Source organism: Nuphar pumila, chromosome 17, assembly GCF_984573655.1.
Source record: "Nuphar pumila chromosome 17, dmNupPumi1.hap1.1, whole genome shotgun sequence".
Classification (NCBI taxonomy): Eukaryota; Viridiplantae; Streptophyta; class Magnoliopsida; order Nymphaeales; family Nymphaeaceae; genus Nuphar; species Nuphar pumila.
In genome coordinates, this window is record NC_143265.1 from 651,752 (window position 1) to 676,661 (window position 24,910).

Genomic DNA, 24,910 nt, shown 5'->3' on the forward strand with positions numbered 1-24,910 from the left:
AATTACTTGTCTCTTACTAGCTTGTAGCTCCCTTCAAGTCCAAATTTTGAATCGATCCAACCAGACCTTGAGGAGGGTGCAATAAATTGATATCAAAGTAAAGTTTAGCATATGAATATACTACTACCCCAGTGAGTCGAGAAAAAAAAGAAAGCTTGTAAGCATGCAGAACAAGCTTAGACTCTTTTCAAGCAGACACAGACTGAGCTTTTTCAGCAATGATAGGAGACCACAAAGATAAACATCAGACTTAAGCGAATCAAGAGGGTTTTCTCAACCTTAGTCAATCGAATGAAGACCTTTGCACTCTTAGGAATGGCTCAGATCAGGGAGTTGACTTTCAGGATGGCCGATTTGGATGCCAGAATGAGTCTCTTCTAGGTGAGCCACCACATAATCATTGAGGTAGGAAATCTCATTTCGAGGTCTCTGTATTCGCAAGAGAGAACATGAACGAGTGGATCTTCAAACTTGAGCACATCTTTATCTGCCACAACGTGTCGGTGCAAGCATGCATTTTTGAGGCAATCTCTTATCTCGAGGGTGGCGCATTGTGCTGGTATAAGTGGTTAGACACCATATACGATAAGTCATCTTGAGAGGACTTTATTGAGTGAATCATAGAGAGGTTCGGGTCCATAGTCTTGGTGAATCACCATATGGAGCTTAAGAACTTGAAGTAGAGGGGTAGCTTGAAGGAGTACCAGGTCGAGTTTGAGAATCTATGCATTCTTTTGCCACTAGTAGACAACGAGACCTTGTTCAAGAACCTCTACACTCTTCTGCCAATAGAATCGTCACCATTGACCGCTTTCATCAAAAGAAAGTATCATTTGCTAGGCAGTGCCGACTCATGGCATCCTCATCACTCATGGAAGAAGGAGTCTTCAATATGGAGAGGCTTGGCCACAACCATCAACTTTTTCAATAATTCGTTCAAATATCTAGCAATGGGCACAACCATCAAAATTTTCAAACAAGTCTTTCAAATGTCCAACAATGGACAAGAATCTACATGGGTTCTAAACTTTGATGGTAGTTTCAGTACAACTTATGTCTATAGAGCTTGCTTGGAAGATGGGGTAGATTGGTTTCTACCTTGAACGCTCAGAGCAAAGGGTCACTCTCCAAGGGCTATACTTTTTGCATGGTTGTTACTCATGGGCAATGTTAATACCCAGGAATGGCTACAGAAAATTGGGCAACATCTTGTGAGCCACTGTCCTTTATGATGCTGAAGTCCAAAAACCCTGTTTTACCTATTTTGGTAGTGTGGTTTCTTCCAAGAAATCTTTTCACGCAGTTAGTCAGGTATTGTGTGGATTAATCAACCATATATGATTTTTTTGTGGATATTCCTTCGACCTCAGGTCGCCAAATTCTTGAGAAAATGACTTAAAGTTTGGCATTGGTGGATTTGTACAACATGGTGGAGGGTTTGAGAGGAAAGAAACAATAGCTTGTTTAGAGGAAAGTCTACTCATCCATGCAAAATAGTGAGTTTGATTTGGTGGGATGTACACTTTGTGATAATGGCATTAGGGTCCAAAGAAATGGTTTGCTAGAGGCAACTACAAGAATGCCATCTTCTATTTACTAGAGGCCATGTAACCTGAGTTTAAAACTTTGGTTTATGAGGACTTGTCATCCTCAAAACCTTGTATTATAGTTGTTAGGGGCTTAAAAGCGAAGGCCCCATGACATCACCTTAATAGATCCTAACACTGAAAGCAGACTTTTCAATCACACAAGCGAGATCTCAACACACATGTAGAAGCAAAAAAGTATGCACATGCACAAACACATAGTGAGAGCAAAAAGATATGAAGGCATAAACTTCTTTATAACAATTGTAAGTACAAAGAGAGAGAGAGGCCAATTACCAAAGTATATAGGAGTTCTTATGCCAAAGGACATTTACAAGCACTGGAGAGTGCTAAAGGGGTATACACATCATATACAAAAGGCAAAAAATATGGCAGTTTAGAACACGCTCCCCTGCCTAAGTTGGTGTTGTCCTCAGCGCCAATCATTCATGGTAATCTTCTATAAGTTGACGATGGTGCAACATGTGAGTAGCTTTTTCCCAAGTGACTTCACTCTCTGGTAGACCTTTCCACTGCACCAGGTGGTTAAAGATGACTTCTAGTTTATTGCTTGAGATGTTGGCTGTTGATAGAGTGCGTTGTATAATGGGAGAACATTGAGGTATGCTCTGTTGAGGTTCTCCTTCATCCTCATGGAATGACTTCATGTTGAACACATGAAAGACTAGATGCACTTGAAAGTTTAGTTTGTATGCCAAGTTCTCAATGCACTTTGTGATAGTGAAGGGGTTGTTATATTTATGAATGAGGCCTCAGTGATGACTCTAAAAGATAATTGCATGCTTAGGGAAGAGCTTCACCAACACTTTATCTCCAATGCAAAACTCTATTGGCCAACATTTCTTGTTCGCCCATTTTTTTATGTGCTTTGTCGCTTTATTCAAATACGTCTTTGCCAACCCTGTCTAATTTTGCCAGTTTTTGACAAACTAGTATGCATAAGGCGCTTTGCCACGTCCTTGAGCAACAAGAGAGTGTAGAGTCTGTAGCTATTTTTCTATTGCAACTTCAAATGGACTATGGTTGGATGACTTGCTCTTCAAGAAGTTGTAGCAAAATTGGACAACATCGAGCAAATCCACCCAATCTCTTTGGTTGTCACTAACAAAGTGACGAAGATCCTCCTCCAGCATTCCATTGATCCTCTCTGTTTGTCCATCGAATGACTCGCTCTTCAGTGCTTCTTGAACTTGCTCGTGAGGATCACTCGTCAGATGGTTAGTGTTACCATCCCATACGAGCAGTGTTGTAAGTTTTGCCTTCCAATTCAAGGCATCAACAAAAACATTGGTTCGATCTAGCCTATACTAAAAGACCATGTTAAATTCTGCTAGAAAATCGTGTCAGTGGGCTTGTCTTGGACTCAGTCTGAGTATAAAAATAACTAGTCGCATTGTTGTTAGTTCACACAAAAAATTGTGACCCTAAAAGGTAGTGTATCCATGTGTGGAAACAATGCACAACCACTAACATTTTACACTCATGCACGATGTAGCATCACTCAACATCATTCAGCTTGCGACTCTCAAATGCCATGGGATGTCCTTCTTGAAGTAACACACCACCAATCACGAAGTCAGATGCGCAAGTTTGCACTTCAAATGGCTTCTTGCAATCGGACAATTGTAGCATGTGTTCTCATGTCAAAGCACACTTTGGCTTCTTAAAAGATTCCTGACACACATTAGACCATAGCCATGGTCTGTCTTTTTTTAGGAGGTTAGTAAGCGGGGTAGATATCTGAGAGTATCCTTGAATGAATCACTGGTAGTAGTTAACAAGTTCTAAGAAAGAGCGCAACTTGAAAACATTACCAAGTTTCTCCCACTCTTGAATAGCTTTGACCTTTTTGTGATCCATTTTCAATTTGCCTCTTCACACAACATAGCCAAGGAAGTGAACTTCTTTCTGGCCAAATATACATTTTTTTTGCATGACGTACATCTCGTTATCCTTTAGAGTCTAAAACACACTCTGAAGGTGTTGAATGTGCTCCTTCATAGAGTTGTTGTATATCACTATGTCATCAAGGTAAACCACGATGAACTTGTCAAGGAACAGTTAGAATATCTTGTTCATCAGGGTAGAGAAGGTTGCAGGTGTGTTCGTCAAGCCGAATGACACAACAAAAAACTTGAATGCTTCATAATGCATAAGTGGTCTTCACTTCATCTCCTTCAATGATTTTTACTTGCCAATAACTTGATCTCAAGTTCAACTTCAAGAAAATCTGAGCTCTTTCGAGTTGATCAAGCAAGTCCATGATTAAACGAAGCATATACTTGTTTTTCACTATTAATTTGTTTAACGCTCAGTAGTCAATGCTCAGGCATTTCGATCCATTGTGTTTTTTTTGAAACAACATGAGTGCTCCAAAATATGCTTTGGACGATTGGATGATCACTGCTTCAATCATGTCATTCAGTTGCTTGCATAGTTCCTGCAGCTCAGGAATTGTCATATGATAGGAGCCATTGCGGGTGGTCGTACACCCGTCACTAGTTCAATCTTATGATCTACCTCACACCTTGAAGGTAGCTTCTTTGGTTGTTCAATGGATATTACATCACCAAACTCTTTCAGTACGAACACCAGGGCCCTTGGAACATCAATAGCTTCTACAACTTCTTCTAGTTTTCAGATTGTGACGAGGAGAGTCTCATAATCTCTTTTCATTCCTTTCTTTATTTGGAGCGCAAACACAAAGCACTCATAAGGCTTCTCTACAGGCAATCATACAGCTGATTCTCACCCTCAAACTGGTAGCATTCAGGTAAGGCATCAACACTCCTTTGTTGCTTCTTAGGAATTTCATTTCAAGGATGACTCTGAAATCATCCATGGGTGCTATTGAGAATGTGGTCATTCCAGACCAACTTTAGATTTGCACTTGTGTATTACGGATAACATTGTAGATGGTTCTTGCTTTGGAGTTGACCACTTTCATATGACTCTCATTTTTTCATTGCAAACTCAGACGATCTACTTCTTCACGAGAGATGAAGTTATGCATGATACCTATCTCTACCAAAGACTTGGTAGTCTCCCATTGAGTAGGAGTTCCAAGTACATTTGTTCCTTGGATATAGGTGATTATGTGGTAGCTGTCACCTTCACCACATTCATCATTTGCATTGCTCCAATAATCAACACTTCTGCAGGTTGACAAACTTCTTTGCCCCGAACGACGTTCGTAACTCGGGGCTCACAATTATCTCCATTCCCTTGATAACAATCACGACAATGATAGGTTTGCCCTCTATAGTTATTCTTGTTCATATTGTTATTGTTATTCTGACCATCTTATAGAGCATGATTCTGCTGGTTTCCATTGCCAACACTATTTGCTTAATCATTCATTCGATTGTCCCTCTGATTATTATTGTTATTGTTATAATTATTTCCAAATTGTCTCTCCTGAAATGTCATGTTGTGCTTATCAATTTCAGCAAGCTTTTCTGTAATAACAAGCGCCATAACGAGAGTTGGAGGGACCTGACGGTTGACCTCCGTAGCAGTCCACCCCTACAATCCATGCATAAAATGGAGCAACCGGTCTTCATCACCCATATTTTTGATGTCTATCATCACCGAGGTAAAGGAATTGACGCAGTCATGAATTGACCATGTCTGCTTTAGCGCTAGCTATTTGTTGAAGGCCATTCTTTCTTTATTCTTAGGCAAAAAGTAGTCGCATAGCTCTACCTTGAGATCCTCCCATGAGTTTACCATGACAGTCTCATGTCTAATTTCGCCTAAGTGGTGTCTTCAGCAAAGGATAGAGTCATCTGCAAGGTGTATCGTTGTGGTGTCCAATCTGTCTGTTTCTTTCTCAACTCTGATAGTATCAAGGTATTGCTCCACATAGATACAATTCTCGAGGTCTCTCAAGTTCTGAGTGCCCTTATACTTTGCAAGCTCGGGCAACTTGATATGTGGCTTATCCACATGTGCTAATGTTCCACCAGCTGAGGGAGTCCTCAATTGTCGTTCTAATTGGTTGTTCTTTCATCGAACCACATCCATTTATGCAACCATGATGTTGAACCTTCTAACAAATTATCAAACTTTGTGGTAAGAGTTTTCACATAGTCATCGAACTTGGCAGTGAGACTGGCTACAGATTCTTCCACCCCTCAACTGCTGTCTTGATCTCGTGATCAAGTGCCTTAAGGCAATGTTTGTCTCGTGGACCGACTTGTTCACACTATTCATATATCTCATCAGCTTGGCAACATTGTGCATGAGAGCTGTCACACGGTCATCAGCTATGAAGGCTTCTTTGAGAGAAACCTGACTTCCTAGAAGGACAAGGTTCTGTTTCTTCGGAGCCATGCTTCTACAAAGAATGTCGGATCTCTCCACACTGGTTGTCGAATCCTTGCTCCAAAGCTTCAACAAGGCTTTGGTACTAACATGTCACTGGCTTAAAAATGAAGGCCCATGCGATGTTGCCTGGGTAAATCTTAACATCGAGAGCAGGCCTTTCAAGCACACAAGCGAGCTCTCAACATGTGCAAGAGCAGAAGCAAAAATACGTGCATGAACAAACACATACTGAGATCAAGGAGATATTAAGATATAAACTTATTTATAATAATTGTGAGTAAATACAAAGAGAGAGGGAGAGAGAGAGGAGGAGAGGGACCCGTTACTAAAGTATAGGGGGATTCTTAGGCCAAAGGCCATTTATAAGCATTGGAGATTGCCAAAGAGTTATATACATCATATGCAAAAAGCAAAAAGCAAGGTGATCCGGAACAATAATATTGTTTGTCAATAAAATTATTTCACATTATTCATCAAAAAATAAAAAAGATATTGCTCTTTTATGCACTTGCTTTCACACACTATCATTAAAGCTCCACCTTCAATTTTAAGGTGAGCTGGATAAGTGGTTTTGATCTCAGTCAGAAATTGGGTTAAGCAACAGTGTCGTGGTTTAGTTGGTCATCACGTCAGTCTAACACTCTGAAGGTGTCCAGTTCGAGTGTGGGTTTTAGTATTGCTCCCCACGATCGGTAGAGGTGTGAAAATAAAAAAAAAGGAAATAAAAGTGCAACTAGCAAGCATCTGTTGGCAATTTGTTTAGTTAAAGCTAATATTATATGCAAGATGACGTCATTTGAAATTATGTCATTTTCCAACTCCATTTGTTTTTGGCATATTGCACTTTTTCTTTCTGGTCCTTGCCAAATTATTGCATCATACGGCAAAACGTAGGTTTGACAAAGGAGGCAATCTTTTCAAATCTTGCAACTCTATAGCGACACCTAATATTATTAAATCCCGTGGTAATTGTCCTTAGCTCATTTGATTTGTTTACAAATATTTTAGTAGCCTATGACCATCTTTTCATTTGTCAAAAAAAGGAAGAAAAGAAATAACTTATCACCATATTTTCCTTATTTTGCTAAGCATGGTTTTCAGATCTAAATCATGACATCCAAATTGTGCCCACTATCGTTGAAATTGAAAAAAGAAAACGCAGTGTCACGATTGTAGGATCTCACGATACACTCAGCCTTCCGTTTTCTCCACGCTACCGAATGGAAGTAGCCACTATAGAGCCGATTCTCATATATCGTAGATGATAGCCCACTTTACACGCTCCTATATGGATCTTTAACTCGGGAAGCCTTCTGTTCCGTCTTTCTTTCTTTACGAGAACTAGGGGTGGGAATCGGGTCGGGTTGGCGGGTCAGCATACCTCAACACCAACCGGCCCATTTATTAAACGGGTCGGCTGTGGCAAACACGAACCCGACCCATTTATTAAATGGGCAACCCGACACGACATGGTTAACCCGTTTAATAAACAGGTCGGGTCGGGTAAACGGGTTGGCGGGTTAGCGGGCGGGTTGGCGGGTTGGGTTTGGGTAAACGAATTGACCTGCCTGCCTAACCCGTTTATTAAACGGGTCAGTCGGGTTGGCGGGTTGGCATACCCCTAACACGAACCCTACCCATTTAATAAACGGGTTAGGCGGGTCGACCCGTTTATGACACAAACCCGTTTAAGCCAAACCCGAACCCGCCTAAGAAGCGGGTTGGCGGGTTGTGTCAGATTTTGCCACCCCTAACGAGAACCTTGTGACATATTGGGTCAGTAGCTGATGCTGGCTAGAGGTTGATGCATATCTATATGGTTTTATTTATATTTTTTAGTACATACTGAGATGTCAACCCAAATTGCGGGATATGGACCAGGATTTTAGCAATATGGATCAATGTGCGGACCAGAAAAGTGCACCTTGCATTGATCCAGGCCTAAGCCACAAAGAACCGCAGAATGTGATTCCTTTTTATTCCACGTATCTTGTTCTTTGGACTTTTGAGTTCCCAATCTCATATCGTTGAGGTAGAGATGACCCGGAGATGAGATGTAAATGGGTACATGCTAAATGAAATATACTAAAAATGAAACGTGCTAAATGGGTTTTTCTACTCTTCAGTGTTTTTTTTTTTCAGTTTCCACCTTAAAAATGCATTGGGCATGATCGATTTACAAAGAATCCACACCTGGATCATGTAAATTTTTTTTTATAAAAAAATGATATTTAAAGCCTAAAAAATTTTACAAAGATTTTGGACCGTTGATTTTTCCAACATTATAAAAATCCACTTATATGTCGGAATTGAACAGTTCAGGAGCTGATCCCTATAAAATCAAGTACTGTATGGTCAAAATTTAAAAAAAACTGAAAAAACTTAATTAGCATGTTTACCCATTACTCTCTAAACTTATAGATGTGAGAAGGGAGCCCATATTATCTGTGCTCTGGAGATGGGATTCTCCAAGTGAACGCGGATGAGGTGGCAGAGTGGACCCAGAAAGAGCCATCAGAGGCACAGGAGCGTGGAAAAGAGAAGGAATCGGGCATAAGGGAAGGGTGAGGGCCCATGGATAGCTCACACGTGGACAGAAGATACGGGGTCGAGAAAGAGCAACCAGCAGTTAACCCAAATGTGGGGGCCCGTCCGCCGCAACCAATGGGGCTGAGCTCTCCCGGGCCGTGGCCCACCCTCCCTCGCTTCGCTTCTTTTTGGCTCCACACCCTGGGACTGGACCAGGCGGTCCGACCTGTTCCCCAACATCCATGCCACAAAAACTTTTTTGTTTTTCAATAACAAATCTTCATTTTCGAATTGGCACTAAAATTTTCAACATAATTCAAGAATGCACCTATGCAAAAAAAAAAACCACCTAAATATTGTTGTGGTTAATAAAAAAAACAAATGCAATTTTGGAATCATATTTATAGAAAAAATCTCAAATATGACGTTTAAAAACATATTAATCACTTTTCTTCTATGAAGTTCAATCTCTCTTTCTCATAAGTTAACCAATTTGCTGTGGCATGAAGATAATGATGGTGATCTAATATCGAGGTTTTTTTAAGAATAACTAAACAGCAATAGATTCAAAGATCGAGAGAGGAATATATCAAATCAAAAGCCACATTTGATAAGCCATGTAAACCCACATTGCACATATAAAACTAAAGACATCTTCTAAGTTTTGGAAGGTAAAACAGCAGTATCCTTTTGCCAACCCCAAGATAGGTTAAGGGTGCCTTTGATTACCTTGGATCTCTGAGGAGAACTGAGGTTTTGTGGATCGAGGCATGGGGTCCATACCTTGATCCAACCTCCATACAAACAGAGGATTCTAGGCCACCTCCGCCCCCTCCCTCCAAATCCATGGATTTGAAGTTGTATTGGGGGGGGGGGGGAGAAGAGGGGATTATGTCAGACTTGAGAACCTTGGAATCTTAGATCCAAGGTAATCAAACACACCTTAATAGTGATTTCAGTTAATTTTATAAGTCTGTCTTAGATCCACCTAAACAAAACTATGTTTACATTTGGAAAATTTGAAAAATACTTGGGTCCTTTTGGAGCTATGCCAGAAAAGTTGGGTGCCAATTTGTAAACTCTCCTGACAATAATTATAGAATTATTAAAATAAGAATTATAATATTATTTTCCTTGTTTTTCTCCCCACCCCCTTGTTCTTCCAATTTTTTGATTTCACATTAATGAATGCCGTTAAATACCAAACCCTGAGAGGAAGGTCAACTCACTCTCCTCCCTCTTCCACTCCTTCCTTCCTCCCCAAAGGTAGTTTCTTTATTTTTTATTTTATTTCCTTGTGTATTTTCTTCTTCTGCCTTTCTTTGTAATCTTTTTGAAACTGGGGCTGTTTGAGATCGAAATCGGGGCCATTCTTCTCTTTACGGTGAATTTTCTTTTGGTTTCTTGTTTTTTTTTTTTTACTTTTGTGATCTGAAAGACGATTATTATGCGATGCCTTTCGTTGGTGATGTCTTTAGTGAAGTATCGTCGTTTTTCTTATCTTGATCGTTTCTTGACGAAGAGTTGTATCGGAGGAACTCTTCGGGATTGTGATCAGGAATAGGGCGTGTGCGGATCTCTGTAGGGGGATCGAGATTGGTGATGAATCTTAAAGGAGGCTGTGTTGGAACTTCTACTGTGGTAGTTAGTATTAGGTTCTGATTCAACGTACACAGAGAACGATGTGTGGAGGCTTAATTTCTTTGTTTCTACTAAAACTTCTCATTTTTATTCTCCTTGGAAATCTTCTTAAGAAACATTGATCTTTGGGGAGGAAAAAAACTTATAATGTTCATTTACTCATTAAAATGAAAAGAGGGATTAAATTGATACATTTATATGCGCTAAATTGAAGCTTTTCCTGTTATAGGACAGGAATTTTACCTTGTAAAAATGTTTAAGAAAGATCAGCCACACTTAAAATCTCAGATATTTTAGCGAGAAACCAATGACACCTTGATCAAAATTGTCTATTTTTTTTTTTGTTTTCTGATGGTATGACTATTGGCGTTTGTGTGCAGCGGAAGAAGACTCCGCTCAAGGGTTTCTGTGGAGTCTTCTTCCGCTGAAACACAAACGGACTCCCCCCTCACGTTGAAAAGGAAAGAGAGGGCAGTGTTTGCGTAGCCATGGTGGGGCCCGCGGAAATGCTTCGTGCTTTGTGCATTTCTGCGGAAACCCCCCTGTTTCCGTGGGACGCAAACGTGCCCTTGATTCATTTAATTTTGAAAATTTGGGTCTTTTGGGTGTACTTCAGGCCAATCATAAGCATCTCCATCTATAGCATTGGCTGTTTTTTGAGAGAATGAATGAATCAGAGAACACAAAAGGGAGAGGTGGGGGCTGACAAGTTGCCTTCGACTTGGATCACAAAGAATGAAAGAAAAGGGGAAAAGAAAAAAAGTGAAAAAGAGGATAGAAAAACTAGGCAGAAACTGTAATAGAACCTTTAAACACAATCTATCAGATAGCAATTTTAAGAGAGAACTTCCTTCATGGATCATTAGTCGGCCTTCTATCTTGACCACCTTCATCTGACTCTGGTTAGTGGAGTTGTGGCATCAGTCTGTTGTTGATCTGACTTTGGTTAGTGAAACTGGATCATAGGAACAGTTTCTCCATGGTTTGATCTGACGGTTCTGCCTGCATTATTTGCTTGATCTTGTTGGATCTCAATAGCATAGTTTCCCATGTGAGTCATCCACTACAGACTAGTTGGTTTCCAGTGAGGGCTCTATCACATACATCTTCTCACAAGACGTTTTGCCTACTTCATTACATTTGCAAGAATCATTATTATTTTTTCTTCTCTCAGACACTTTCAATCACTTTCCTTTCCTTCATTAATCACTATTGGCACTTGTATCTTGACCACCTTCATCTGACTTTGGCTACTGATAGCTATGGCTTCATTTTGTTGTTCCAGATGACTGGATCATGGGAAACAATCTCCGTGGGTTGATCTGACCGCATATGTTTTGCTTGATCCCATTGGAATATTGATAAGTAATAGAGATGCTATAGTACTTTTGATTTGTAGTTGTTGCCACTTGAGAACGAGGACTCTGTCTCATGTCCTCTTGTAAGATGGTTTACTTCATGTTCCTTTGCTTGCAAGCAGTCACAGTCTGGATTAAGCCTTTAAGCCTTTTCAAGCTATTGCTTCAGTAATTATATCATAATATTCTTTCTCGAAAAAAGAGCTATGTTTTTGTATAATCAGCTATTTCATGCAGCAGGGGAATTCGTTTGTCATGCTGCTTGCATACACAGCATGCAACAGTTTTCCTGATTTGGTCAAAGATGGTGCAGTTCCTGCATACTGCATCTGAACTATGTTACTTTAAGATGCTGATGTCGCAATCAGATTGTTGGGCTTTGTCAAAGCAGAAAAAATCTGTGATAAATCAGCAGGTGTGGTGGGTGAGTTCTTGTGCATTACAAGAAATGCCCATTCATGAAAAATGGCTGGCCATGCTGGCATTGAATAATGGCCAATGTGGCAAATTAACCATTGGTCAACGTTTTTGATTGTTACCTATCAGTTGCCAAGCTGGGAACAGGCAACACTTCTCAGAGTATTAACTGGAATTTTTTGTGCTGGTGAGCATTACAAGTATCTAAGAAGGAAAAAGGATAAGGTATAAGCATTTGAATAACATGAAAGGCACCATTTTTAAGTTGTATTTTTTGTTATGAGTTGGTTTATAAGGAAAAATTGGTGTGAGATGCTATTTTGGTGGCAACCAACCCAGTTAACCCACTTGAATTGAAAGTTTGTTTGGTGGGGTTGGAGAGTTGGGTGGTCGGGGCATGTAGATCTTCTCCCACGGGGTCAACCTGTTCCTTCTTTTCCTTCCTCACTCTTATCTTGTTCACATAAATGCAACCACCATTCAAACATAGGGTGGCAAAACAATAGCTGAGAGCAAGTTGAGCAGTGCCATCTGACATGGGGAGTACCACCCTGGTCAGTATCTGGTGTTTTCTCTGCCACCAAAAGCTGGAAAGTGGCTGTGGTTAGCTCCATCAATGTGTCCAAGAGGGACGGAACCACCCCAGCCACTGAGAGAGAGAGAGAGAGAGAGAGAGAGAGAGAGAGAGAGAGAGAGAGAGAGAGAGAGAGAGAGAGAGAGAGAGAGATGATAATCTTAGTGATGGTGAGGAGGGGGAAAAGAAAAATGTAGATAATGATGTTGAATTGCAAGAAGAAGAAGAAGAAGTGATGATGATGATGATACAAAAGAAGGCGATGATCATATGATGATGAATAAGATGCGACAGAGGTAGTGGTTGTCTTTGATGGAACAAAAAGTGGTGGTGGCGTTTGATGGAACAAAAAGTGGTGGTGGTTTTTGATGGAACAAAAGAAAAAATGTTGATGATCGTGATGATTATAATGTGTATATAAAAGAAAGTTAGAGACTATAAAACATGGATATGTGTCATCTGAACAATCATAACTGTTTACTCAATATTCTTAAAAAAGTACCCGTCCATAAATCCCATTATAGGGTAAAAAACTTAACTTTTGTGTCATCAAAATGCACCCTAGATTGTTTTTTGGTGGTTATCCAAAAGTTGACCAACTTAGTTATTAGGTTTTAAATTTGTACAACTTTGGTTTCATGATCCTCTATTGTGGAGTTTTGCATCTCATCCATACGATCATGGTTTAAGCAATTTAAGGAGCTTAAAACCCCATGCCAAAAAATGCATAGAAAATTTAAAGTTACACAAATCGAAGGCAATGTTGTAGTTTACCTTCAATTCTGTCAAAATATGAGATTCTCTAACAACAATGGTTTTATATTTTCCGACCATTATGAGCCATTTCTTACAGTATTGTATCTTTTGAGTAAGAAGAAAAATGGACTGTGTTATGTTTGTAACCAAGAAATAGTTATATGGTTTTTAAGATTGTAGCAAACCGTATGTTCAGTTAGGTTCCTCCATATGATGCAAAAGGAGGTAGATTGTGGAAATTAAGATATACTTTAAGTCATGAATCTAATTAATTATTTGCATTAACTGTTATGAAAGGCTAATAGTTGTTCTAAACATATCTCATAAACTGCATATACGTATATATCTTTTACATATGTAAAACTTCAACAAATAATCTATTACACATATTTTAGTTCAGAAAGCTATTCTTTTTTAAATTGATTACATTCTGACCATGCACATATATACAAACTTTTGGGGGTTTTCTAGAGCAAAACTTGGAAGTTAGAACCCCCCTTATTTGGTATAACTACTTTAGCCTGATGAGTGGAAACCTTCTCATCCGATTTCTAGGGTGGGGGGGAAAGGATCCTATAGGAACCTATCCTATTTTTTCTTTTGCTAGGCTCATAGCTAAAAAAACTACTATCTTAAACGGAACTGGGAACGAAAAATAGGAATGCCCAGCGTTAGTATTGCTATTCACCATTAAGAAGTTGCGGCACCACTTCTAGCCAGATGGGTCCTACTTCTGAGCTAGCTATCTCCAGCGCAGAGGAAGTGTGCTACCGCGCACTCCTGCTATGATGCCTACAACTGGAGCTACCCAAGCTGTAACTACTGATGAAGAGATTGAAGCAGCTTTTGTAGTCTCTGAGCCTAAGCACAAATGCCTTTGTTTAAAAGAATAATTTTGGAGCAGGAAGCATCGAAGTCAGGGTCTTTTGCTGCATGGATTACTTGGAAAGTGAAGTCATAGGCACATAGATTCAAAGCCAGACCAACTACCCCAAAAAACACTCGTCCATTAATTGGTGACTTTTGTACGTATATGAGAGTTGTTAACTTCCACTTTACAAGTTCACCAGTCACCACCAATTTAAACCTTTAACATATTTGAAATTGACTTGAAACTTTGATGCACTAATTGCCACATACCACCGTAGGTATTTTTATTATATTATGTGAATGCTTCATAGCATGTGTATCTTGGATGGACATGACACACCATGATACTTCATGGACACAGACAAACGTGTGTTAGACTTAGACACAATCAACACCATGTTTGTAACTTCTACCTTTTTGTGATCTTGATGCTTTAATTTGTGGTTACTTGCATTTTTTACCTTTAAGATGTCTCAATGATCACATTGTTAAAATATATGTAATCAATATATATATATATATATATTTATCCACCTACCCGATAAGGGGTAGTTCTGTAAATTTGCCCAATAGGGGCATTGTAGTCTTTTTCCCCTTTCTTTTTCCTTTTTTTCTTATTTCTTTTTTGTTTCTTTTTTGTGCATTAAATGCACATCCATTGGGGGGCCCAACAAAGAGTCGTTGGGCCCCCAACAGTCACAATTGTGACCGTTGGGAGCCCAACGACACCTTGTTGGGACTCCCAATGGTGCCTCTATCTCTCTCTTTTCTCTAACTCTCTCTCACTCCTCTCTTGCCTATAAATAAGTGGGGTCTCCCCCTTTGTAATGTGTGGCTTCTTCAAGCCTCTTTGTGCCCTTATAAGATTTTATGCTTTCTAGCCATTATTGGCTTTTGTATATGTCCTCTTTTGGACTTGTTCTTTGATTTCTATGTGTGAATGTCTATTGTAGGACATATATTTCTTTTCCGCATATTTCATTACATGGTATCAGAGCCTTGGTTATGCTCTTGATTCGTATAGCTAGTTGACTAGTTATACCTCTCTCTTGGTTTGTCCTCCATTCTTGATTCTATGATGGAAGGAGAACAAAAGATTGATCTCTCCTTCAAGCTTAATGGTACTAACTACATGATGTGGGCCGCCGCCATGGAGCACAATCTCAAAGGTAAAAAACTTTAGGGATATGTTATGGGCACCATTAGGGAACCTCAACTTCAACTTACGAAAAATGGATGGTGATCAAGAAAAAACTCTAGAAGGAAATGCTCGCATGAAGGCTATTGAAGATCACCAATCTAAGGTCGAAGATTGGGAAAGTAAGCATGCAAAAATTCTTGCATGGTTCATGAACAACGTGGAGCTAAAAATTTGCGCCAACATTGCTAAATTCCGCCTAGCAAATGAAGCATGGTTCTTTATGAAAGGTATGTATACTCAAAAAGACCTTGCTCGTCAATTCTTTATCCAAGAAAAAATCCGTACCATTAAGCAAGGTGAAATGAGTGTAAGAGATTACTATAGCACTCTTGGACCTTTATGGGGATGCACTATCCATTCTAGAACCAAAATGGGTGTCTAGTGAAGATGTGGAAATGAGAAGAGAACAAATGGAAAAAGAACACTTTTTCCAATTTTTACATGGGCTTAGGCCCGAATATGAACAAGTTAGGTCCTCCCTTCTTCATAGATCTAAACCTCTTCCATTGGAAGATGCCATAGCCGAAATATGCCAAGAAGAAACGCGTCTTGGCATGATTAAAGGAGGAGATGAAGTTCTAGCCGTGTCTAAACCCGGCAATCATATGAAAGTTTATAAGCCTCCACACTTTGGGAGGCAAAATAACTATAATGACAATTATAGAAAAGCCATTTGCCGTCATTGTCAAGAACCAGGTCATATAAGACCTAATTGTCCGAAGATAAATGAACCTCCAAAAGGTAAAGTTGCTATTATTGAAGAAACCTCACAAAAGAAGGAGGAGCCAATGAAAGGGAAAGAGTCATTTCCCCTTGCTCAACTATCCGAAGCACTTCAAATTCTACTCAAATCGCCGTCAACTTCGGGAGCCGCCATTACCTCTTCTTCTCCTCCAGGTATGTGTTCTGGGATTCTTGATTTTGGAGAATCCTTTCATATGACCCCTATTGAAAATGGACTATCCAATTTATATATCAACTCCAAAAATTCTTTTGTTTTCACCGCCGATGGTACCTCTTTACAAGTTAAAAGTTTTGGAACTTTAGACTTTTCAAAAGATTTTTTTGTGCCAAACGTAAGGGTAGTACCTCAACTTAATTTAAATCTTTTATCTGTTTCTCAAATATGTGATCATGGATGTGAAATCTCCTTCTCAACCAAGGATTGCTCTATACAGGATCTCCAGTCCGGGAAGCGGATTGGGCAAGGCCACAGGAGGGGAGATCTCTACTACATGAACAATTTGAAACTTCCCACTAACTCATTTTGTAATCATGTCCAAGATAAAAATATTGAAACTTGGCATCAAAGACTTGGACATCCAAGCTTCTCAAAAATGTACTCCTTTCCCTTTGGAAAGAAATTTTATAATGAGAAACATTTTGTTTGCAAGAGTTGTAATTTTGGAAAAATGAAATCCACCCCTTTTCCAAATAGAACATTTGTGTCCAAAAGACCCTTTGAATTAGTCCATTAGGATGTTTGGGGTCCTTCTCCGGTCATATCAAAAGGAGGATACTCCTTTTATGTTACTTTCATTGATGACTACACTCGATATGTGTGGATCTATTTTCTCAATCTAAAATCCGAAGTTTTTAATTTCTTTAAAAAATTTCATATGATTGTCAAAAATCAATTTTTAAGTAATATCTCCATTCTTCGATCCGATTCCGGTGGAGAATATCTATCAAATGAATTTCAAGAATACTTGGAAACCAATGACATTTGTCATCAAAGGTCATGTCCTAAGACTCCTCAACAAAACGGTCTAGCCGAAAGAAAGCATAGACACATTTTGGAAACCACTAGGGCTCTTCTCATTTCCAAAGAAATTCCAAAGTGCTATTGGGCTGAAGCCGCCTTAACTTCCACTTATTTGATAAATAGAATGATATCCTCATCCCTACAAAATATATCTCCATATGAAAAACTTTTTGAAAGAACACCCGATTTTAATAGATTAAGAATTTTTGGGTGTAAATGTTTTGTCCTTCCACATAAAAGAGATAAGTTATCTCCAAAAGCTATCGAATGTGTGTTCTTAGGATACGGAGAAAATTAAAAAGGTTTTAGATGCTTCGACCCCAAAAGCAACAAACTATATATATATATCCAAAGATGTTGCCTTTTTAGAAAATGAGAACGGCTTTGAGAAAAATAAAGATATTGATGAAAGCGAATATGCTTTCTTATTTGATCTTCTCTCTCAAGAAAATGTGACTCCTCACGAAGAGGAAGTTCCTAATGATTTAGAGGATACTCCTCTTAGTAATGTTGAAAATGAAAGTAATAATTTTGAGAATAGGTCAATTGAAACCTATGCTAGGCGTGGTCAAGAAGCTCCCATAAGTGCTTTAGAAAAATATTCTCAAAATTCCAACATAGAAGAAACCTCTTTAAGGAGATCTAGCCGAATCTCCAATCCTCCTAATAGGTTTAATTCCTATGAGTCCCTAACACCTAAATATAAGGCATGCCTAATTGCATTACACTCTTATCATGAACCATCACACTATAATGAAGCAAAAAACATTCCTCAATGGGTTGAAGCCATGAAACTTGAACTTAGTGCCCTTGAAAAGGCTAAAACTTGGGAAATAACTTCATTACCCACTGGAAAGAAGTCTATTGGATGTAGATGGGTCTTCAAAATTAAAACTAAAAGTGATGGGTCATTAGAACGTTGTAAAGCTAGGTTGGTAGCCAAAGGATATGCTCAAGAATATGAAATAGACTATGAAGAAATTTTCGCTCCCGTAGCTAGAATGACTAGTGTTAGGACTCTTATTGCGGTTGCATCCGTTAAAAAATGGCCTATCTATCAATTAGATGTTAAGAACACATTTCTTAATGGTGAATTAAGTGAAGAGGTTTATATGGATCTTCCACCAGGAGTATCTATTGGTGAAAATAAAATTCTTAAACTTAAAAAGACACTATATGGGTTAAAACAAGCTCCAAAGGCTTGACATGACAGATTTAGCAATGTAATGACTAGCTTAAATTTTCGTTCATGTTATACTGACACTACGTTGTTTGTGAAAAGTGCAGGGTCCTCAGTAGTTATTCTACTACTATATGTTGATGATATGATCATCACTGGAAGTGATGAGCAAGAAATCCATGATATTAAGAAAATTTTAAAAGAAAATTTTGACATGTCTGACCTTGGTTTCTTAAGATATTTTCTAGGTATTGAGGTTGCATATTCTCCCCGAGGGTATATTCTCTCTCAGATGAAACTTGCCGCTGACATTTGTTCCAAGTTTGGAATTTTGGATGATAAGAAGACAAAAACCCCTGAGGTTATCAATGTAAAGTTAAGGTTGGAAGATGATACACTTCTCGAGAATCCTACTCCCTACCGTCAACTTGTTGGGTCTCTAACATACTTATCCATCACTCGGCCAGACATAGCTCATGCAGTTCACTCCGTCAGTCAGTTTCAACATGCACCTACAACTGTGCACATGAGTGCAGTCTTAAGAATTGTCAGATATATTAAAGACATCATAACTAAGGGAGTTTTTCTTTCTTCTTCATTATCTCTTGATTTAATTGCTTATACTGATGCTGATTGGGGAGAAAATCCCAATGATAGAGTCTCAACTACAGGTTTTTGTGTTTTCTTAGGTGACTCTATGATTTCTTGGAGATGCAAGAAGCAACACAAAGTGTCATTGTCCTCAACAGAAGCAGAGTATCGTGCAATGGCCACTACAACCATGGAGCTTGTGTGGCTTAGAAGTCTCCTCAGTGATATGGGCATAGTCATCTCAATTCCTTCGAAGATGTGTTGTGATAACAAGAGTGCTATCTATATTGCAAGCAATCACACCTTCCATGAGCGTACTAAACACATAGAGATGGATTGTCACTATGTTCGAGATGAATACCTAAAAGGAACCATAGCACTGCCCTACGTCACATCTGAGTACCAGTTGGCGGACTTATTCACCAAAGCCCTTGCTGCTCCTCGTTTCATGTTTCTTCTCAACAAGCTTTCGGTTGTATCCCCGTAAAGCTTGAGGGAGGGTGTTAAAATATATGTAATCAATATTTATATATATATATATAAATATATTTATCCACCTACCCGATAAGGGGTAGTTTTGTAAATTCACCCAATAGGGGCATTGTAGTCTTTTTCCCCTTTCTTCTTTTTTCCTTTTTTCTTATTTCTTTTTTGTTTCTTTTTTGTATTTTTTGTGCATTAAATGCACATCCATTGGGGGCCCCAACAAAGAGTCGTTGGGCCCCCAACAACACCTTGTTGGGACTCCCAATGGTGCCTCTCTCTCTTTTCTCTAACTCTCTCTCACTCCTCTCTTGCCTATAAATAAGTGGGGTCTCCCCCTTTGTAATGTGTGGCTTCTTCAAGCCTCTTTGTGCCTTTATAAGATTTTATGCTTTCTAGCCATTATTGGCTTTTGTGTATGTCCTCTTTTGGACTTGTTCTTTGATTTCTATGTGTGAATGTCCATTGTAGGACATACATTTCTTTTCTGCATATTTCATTACACACATATGTTTTAATCTTTAACTTGGATTCATTATTTAATATCTATTTATCATAACCAATTAGAATTATGTTCCAAGAATTTTCTGTTAAGAGATAACCAATGAAATCAAGAAAGGCAGTTGGCCCAGATGGTATACCTATCGAGGCTTGGAAATGCTTGGGAGAGAAATTTTTAGAATGGTTGAAAAATCTTTTTAACAAGATTTGGTGGACAAATAAGATGCCTAATGAGTGGAGGAAGAGTACTTTGGTGCCTTTTTATAAGAATAAGGGTGATATACAAGATTGCACAAACTATCGTGGTATAAAACTCATGAGTCATACTATGAAACTTTGGGAGAGGGTGATTGAGTCTAGGTTGAGGAAGGTTGTCATGATATCGGAGAATCAATTTGGTTTTATGCCTGGAAGATCAACTATGGAAGCTATACATCTTCTTAGACAACTTATTGAGAGAAATAGAGAGAGGAACAAAGATTTGCATATGGTTTTTATTGATTTGGAGAAGGCATACGATAGAGTACCTAGAGACGTTCTCTGGTGGACAATGATGAGGAAAGGTGTTTCTCTCAAGTACATTAGTATAATTAAAGATATGTACGGAGTAGTAACCAATGTCCGCACTTGTGGAGGGGTGACAACCAATTTTCCTATAACGGTTGGGTTACATCAAGGATCTGCTTTAAGCCCTTTCTTATTTGCTATAGTGATGGATGATCTTACGAGATCAATTCAAGAAAATGTGTCGTGGTGTATGTTGTTTGCTGATGATATTGTTTTGATTGATGAGTCTAGAGTTGGGGTTAATGCTAAGTTAGAATTATGGAGACAGACATTGGAAGCAAGAGGTTTTAAGTTGAGTAAGAGTAAGACAGAATATATGGAATGTCGGTTTAGTAAGCAACAAAGTAGTGATAGGAGTGTAGTGAAGCTTGGTGAGCAAGAAATACCAGTGGATGATTGTTTCAAATATTTGGGATCTATCATTCAAAAGTATGGAGAAATTGATGGAGATGTAAATCATAGGATAAAGGTTGGATGGATGAAATGAAAAAGTGCAACTGGAGTGTTGTGCAATCGTAGAATGTTATTACGGTTGAAGGAAAAGTTTTATAGGACGACTATTAGGCACATTTTACTATATGGTACGGAATGCTGGGCTGCCAAGAGACATCATATTCAAAAAATGAGTGTAGCTGAGATGCGTATGCTTAGATGGATGTGTGGAAATACAATAAAAGATAAGATTCAGAACAAGGAGATACGTAAGAAGGTAGGCGTTGCACCCATTGAAAATAAGATGAGTGAGAATCGTTTACGGTGGTTTGGACATATTCGGCGAAGGCCTAATGATGCTTCAGTTGGAAGGATGGAGAAATGGAAAAATATATTAGTTAAAAGAGGTCGGGGTAGGCCTAAGAAGACATGGATGGAGATGATAGGAAAGTATATGAATGCTTTGAACCTCACCGAGGACATGGCATTGGATAGAAATGATTGGAGGAGAAGGATTCATGTGGAAGACCCAGAATGATTTTCTTTTTTGGTTCATATCGCCGACCCCAATTGTTTTGGGATGAAGGCGTAGTTGTTGTTGTTGTTGTTGAGATATTCATTCTTATTGCTTTAGATCATAGATTATATGTGTGTGTGTAATTCACAATCATATCTCCATGTCCTAGTTTCACTAGACTTTTCTTTCATACCAAGTGTGTCCATGTTTGTTCCCTATCAGTATTCCTATCTATGTGAAATATGTTTCAATTACAAAAATTACTAAAATACCCATAACTGGTGATAATTATGCATTTAAGTGCCATGCCATTTTGAAATTTATTAGGGATGTAAATTCATGGTGAATCTGTTAATATTCATGAATAGTCACACACATACACACACACACACATATATATATATATATATATATATATATATATATATATATATATATATATATATATATATACACACACTTTGAATTTGTGAAGGGAATTTTCAGTAAAGGATAGTTATCTTCGCCATAATGGACATTCTGAAACTGAATAATAACATTATTGTGAAAATGTGGAGAAAGGGTAATAACTTTTTATCAAAGTTGCCAGTGAAGCAGGAAATTCTGATAAGTGGGAGCTTTCATTGACATTAGTTAAAGCACCAACCTGCAATGCATTGGGAAAAATATTAGCAAATTTTCTTTTATTTGTATTATCTTGTATTTTTAATGTTTCAAAAATGCCAAGATCACATAGATCTTCTAGAGGACTATAGGCAAATGTATTGTATCACAAGAAATTGTCTTGCAAAGATATAGCTGAAGCCAATATTGGTGACTAATTCTGAAATATTATGGAATACTCAGATGTCTAATTGGTTACATGCATTACACTTAGTACCTCCTGCAGACATGTAAACCGTACTAGTTCAGGTTCAAAGAGACATCTTAAAGAATGGAAACTTTAAAGTACAATATGTTTGTACAAGCTAGTGACTGTCTCTTTTGGTCATCTTTTACATGCAGTCAATAAGCCCCTTCGACTCTGGATGGAATATGGGATCAGGCATTTATATTGATGAAAGTACAGACCTTACTCAGCACAGAAAGAAAAAAGTTTCATCCTTCCTGTCTGAAGAAATGTTAGGATTTGATGATACTTTTCAGCCATCAGCTGAACTGTGTGTTAGTTTTGAATACCAATGTAACGTTTATTCTAAAGACACCTCTGTGAATTTTGATGAGCTTGAGAATATAGGGATCAAAATCCCAAATCCCATCAGAAGGAACAGCAGCTTTTCTTGTTTGTCTGGTGCTGCACTAAGTGCTAATGCCACTTTAGCAAACACAAATATGCTGAATGGTCTCATTGGGGAAGAAATATTACCTGGTTTGGATTCCCCAAATTCATTTCGACCACTGTCATCTTCTCCATCTCTCTCAAGGTTGGATCCTTTATCATCTTCGCAAAGCAATATCTCAGCCTTTCTTGGGAGTGTATCTACTGACAACGATTTCCTTGAAAGCGATAAAGATTTGTCAAGAACTATGAGTGTTCCTGCAAGTGTTGAGGCGTCAAGCTTTCTAAATGCTATGATGGATGTACAAGTGGCTGGTGGAGCTGCAGGTGAAGACAGAGTCCAGGCTGTTTGCTCTGAAGATAATGGATGGCTATTCTGTGGAGTCTATGATGGTTTTAATGGACGTGATGCAGCTGACTTTTTGGCTGTAACCCTCTATGAAAACATTGGGTTTTACCTGCATTTGTTGCAGAATCAGCATCAAGGGGATATGTCTTTAACCCTGAAAAGCTCTCTTGAAAATTTAGAAGATAGAAACATGAAAATCAATTCTGCTCTTAAGGTCCACAAACTTGAGGCTTCTGATAATGTTCTGGAGGGGAAAACATTTCCACAATCTTCTGAAGAACCATCATCAGAGCCATTTCGTCAAGGTGTCATGGATTGCTTGAGGAGTGCAGTTGCTCAAGCAGAGAATGATTTTATGCATATGGTTGAACAGGAAATGGAGGAGCGCCCTGATTTAGTATCTGTTGGATCGTGTGTGCTCATTGTACTTCTTCATGGTAAGGACCTATACACACTGAATCTTGGTGACAGCAGAGCTGTACTGGCAACCATCGATGCATCTGGAGATGGTCTATTGAAAGCTGTGCAACTGACTGAAACACATACAGTTGATAATGAAGCAGAGCGTGATCAGCTCTTGGCTGACCATCCCGATGATCCATCAACAATAGTTGGGGGAAGAGTGAAAGGCAAACTGAAACTAACCCGTGCTTTTGGTGTTGGTTACTTGAAAAAGGTCAGTTCAATCATGTTGATCTCATACTAAGGCATTTTTATGTTTTGAATATTTGAGTGCTTTTACATTCTCTAAACATTGATATTTGTTTTTTCTTTTTCAGAAAATATTGAATGATGCACTGATGGGTATTCTTCGAGTTCGCAATTTGCGCAGCCCTCCATATGTTTCTATTCAGCCATCCATAATGAACCATAGAGTGTCAGATAATGATCTCTTTGTTGTTATTGGAAGTGATGGACTGTTTGATTTCTTCACCAATAATGAAGTTGTTAATCTGGTATACCTTTTCATTCGGAATAATCCATTTGGTGATCCAGCGAAGTATCTGCTGGAGGAGCTGTTACTAAGAGCTGCTGAAAAAGCAGGTCTGTTCTTTACTCACATTTTTCTTGGGGTGCATTGCATCATTTTGAATATGAACTTTTTCCATGTGCTCAACACACATAAAGGGGATGTGCATTTTCTAAGCATTCAATGAGCGGCTGTGCTGATTTATTTTGTTCTTTTTGTTCGAAGCAACTCAAATCTTTGGATCTTGATCTAAATGTTTGCTATTCTATATTACATTCACTGTATTCTGTCCTTAATTTCCATATATTTTTAGCTTGTTTGGTTGATTCACACCATTATAAATTTCCTTTACTGTGTGTATCATCATCCTTGTTTTTCTCTTTTAGGTATGACTGCAGAAGAATTGATGAGGATTCCTGCAGGGAGAAAAAGAAAGTATCATGATGATGTCACAGTTATCGTTATAATGCTTGGAAATGCACAGCGGACAATGACTGCATCAACAACATTGTAGATGTGCTTGTGTTTTAGATGCTATCAATATACCGAAAGATGACATGAAGTATATTGATTGTATGGTTCCTGGAACTAGTTAGCAAAAGGTATTTGGATAGGATCAGATAATGGAGTGCTTAAAGATCATTTTGCCATTACATGGATTAAGTGGTGTAAGAGGAGATGACTGTATATGTGCCATATGTACTACTTTTGGTGTAGTAGGATAGCACTAAGTTTGAGCAAAAAATCGTGTAAATGTTGTTGTGAACTGCACTGTTGGAATTGAGATTTATGTAAGTTGACTCCATCCACTTTTACTGGACAATAAACAGTCAGTTTTTTCAAGAAACCAAGAGGGGATCCTCCTCCATCATGGCTGTAAGCAAATTTGTGAGTTATCGTACTCTTGAGGCAACTATCTTGATGCTTTGGCATTATTTGAAAATTTTCATTGTGTCAATATCATAGTCGCTCTGTAAAAAAAATCATATCAAAT

At 38.6% G+C, this 24,910-nt stretch overlaps 1 protein-coding gene across 2 annotated transcripts; it reads left to right on the forward strand.

The window, feature by feature from the left end:
* Nucleotides 1-9,638: 9,638 nt before the first annotated feature.
* Nucleotides 9,639-24,763, forward strand: LOC149811289 (putative protein phosphatase 2C 39). 2 transcript variants are annotated; one of them, XM_089993319.1, is made up of 4 exons: nt 9,639-9,731; nt 22,324-23,622; nt 23,726-23,990; nt 24,303-24,763. In XM_089993319.1, exons 2-4 carry the CDS (start codon nt 22,354-22,356, stop codon nt 24,428-24,430), a joined length of 1,662 nt encoding a protein of 553 aa, XP_089849445.1. In that variant the 5' UTR covers nt 9,639-9,731; nt 22,324-22,353; the 3' UTR covers nt 24,431-24,763. The 2 variants fall into 2 exon arrangements, with proteins under 2 accessions (XP_089849445.1, XP_089849444.1); XM_089993318.1 differs by lacking the exon at nt 9,639-9,731 and having other exon boundaries at nt 22,297-23,622.
* The last annotated feature ends 147 nt before the right edge of the window (nt 24,764-24,910 follow it).

Excerpts from the sequence above, each read along its gene's own strand:
- LOC149811289 (XM_089993318.1), top strand. The coding sequence starts at position 22,318 with ATGCAGTCAATAAGCCCCTTCGACTCTGGATGGAATATGGGATCAGGC. Across the intron at positions 23,623-23,725 it reads GTGTTGGTTACTTGAAAAAG|AAAATATTGAATGATGCACT; the intron begins GTCAGTTCAATC and ends TTTCTTTTTCAG. Across the intron at positions 23,991-24,302 it reads AAGAGCTGCTGAAAAAGCAG|GTATGACTGCAGAAGAATTG; the intron begins GTCTGTTCTTTA and ends TTTCTCTTTTAG.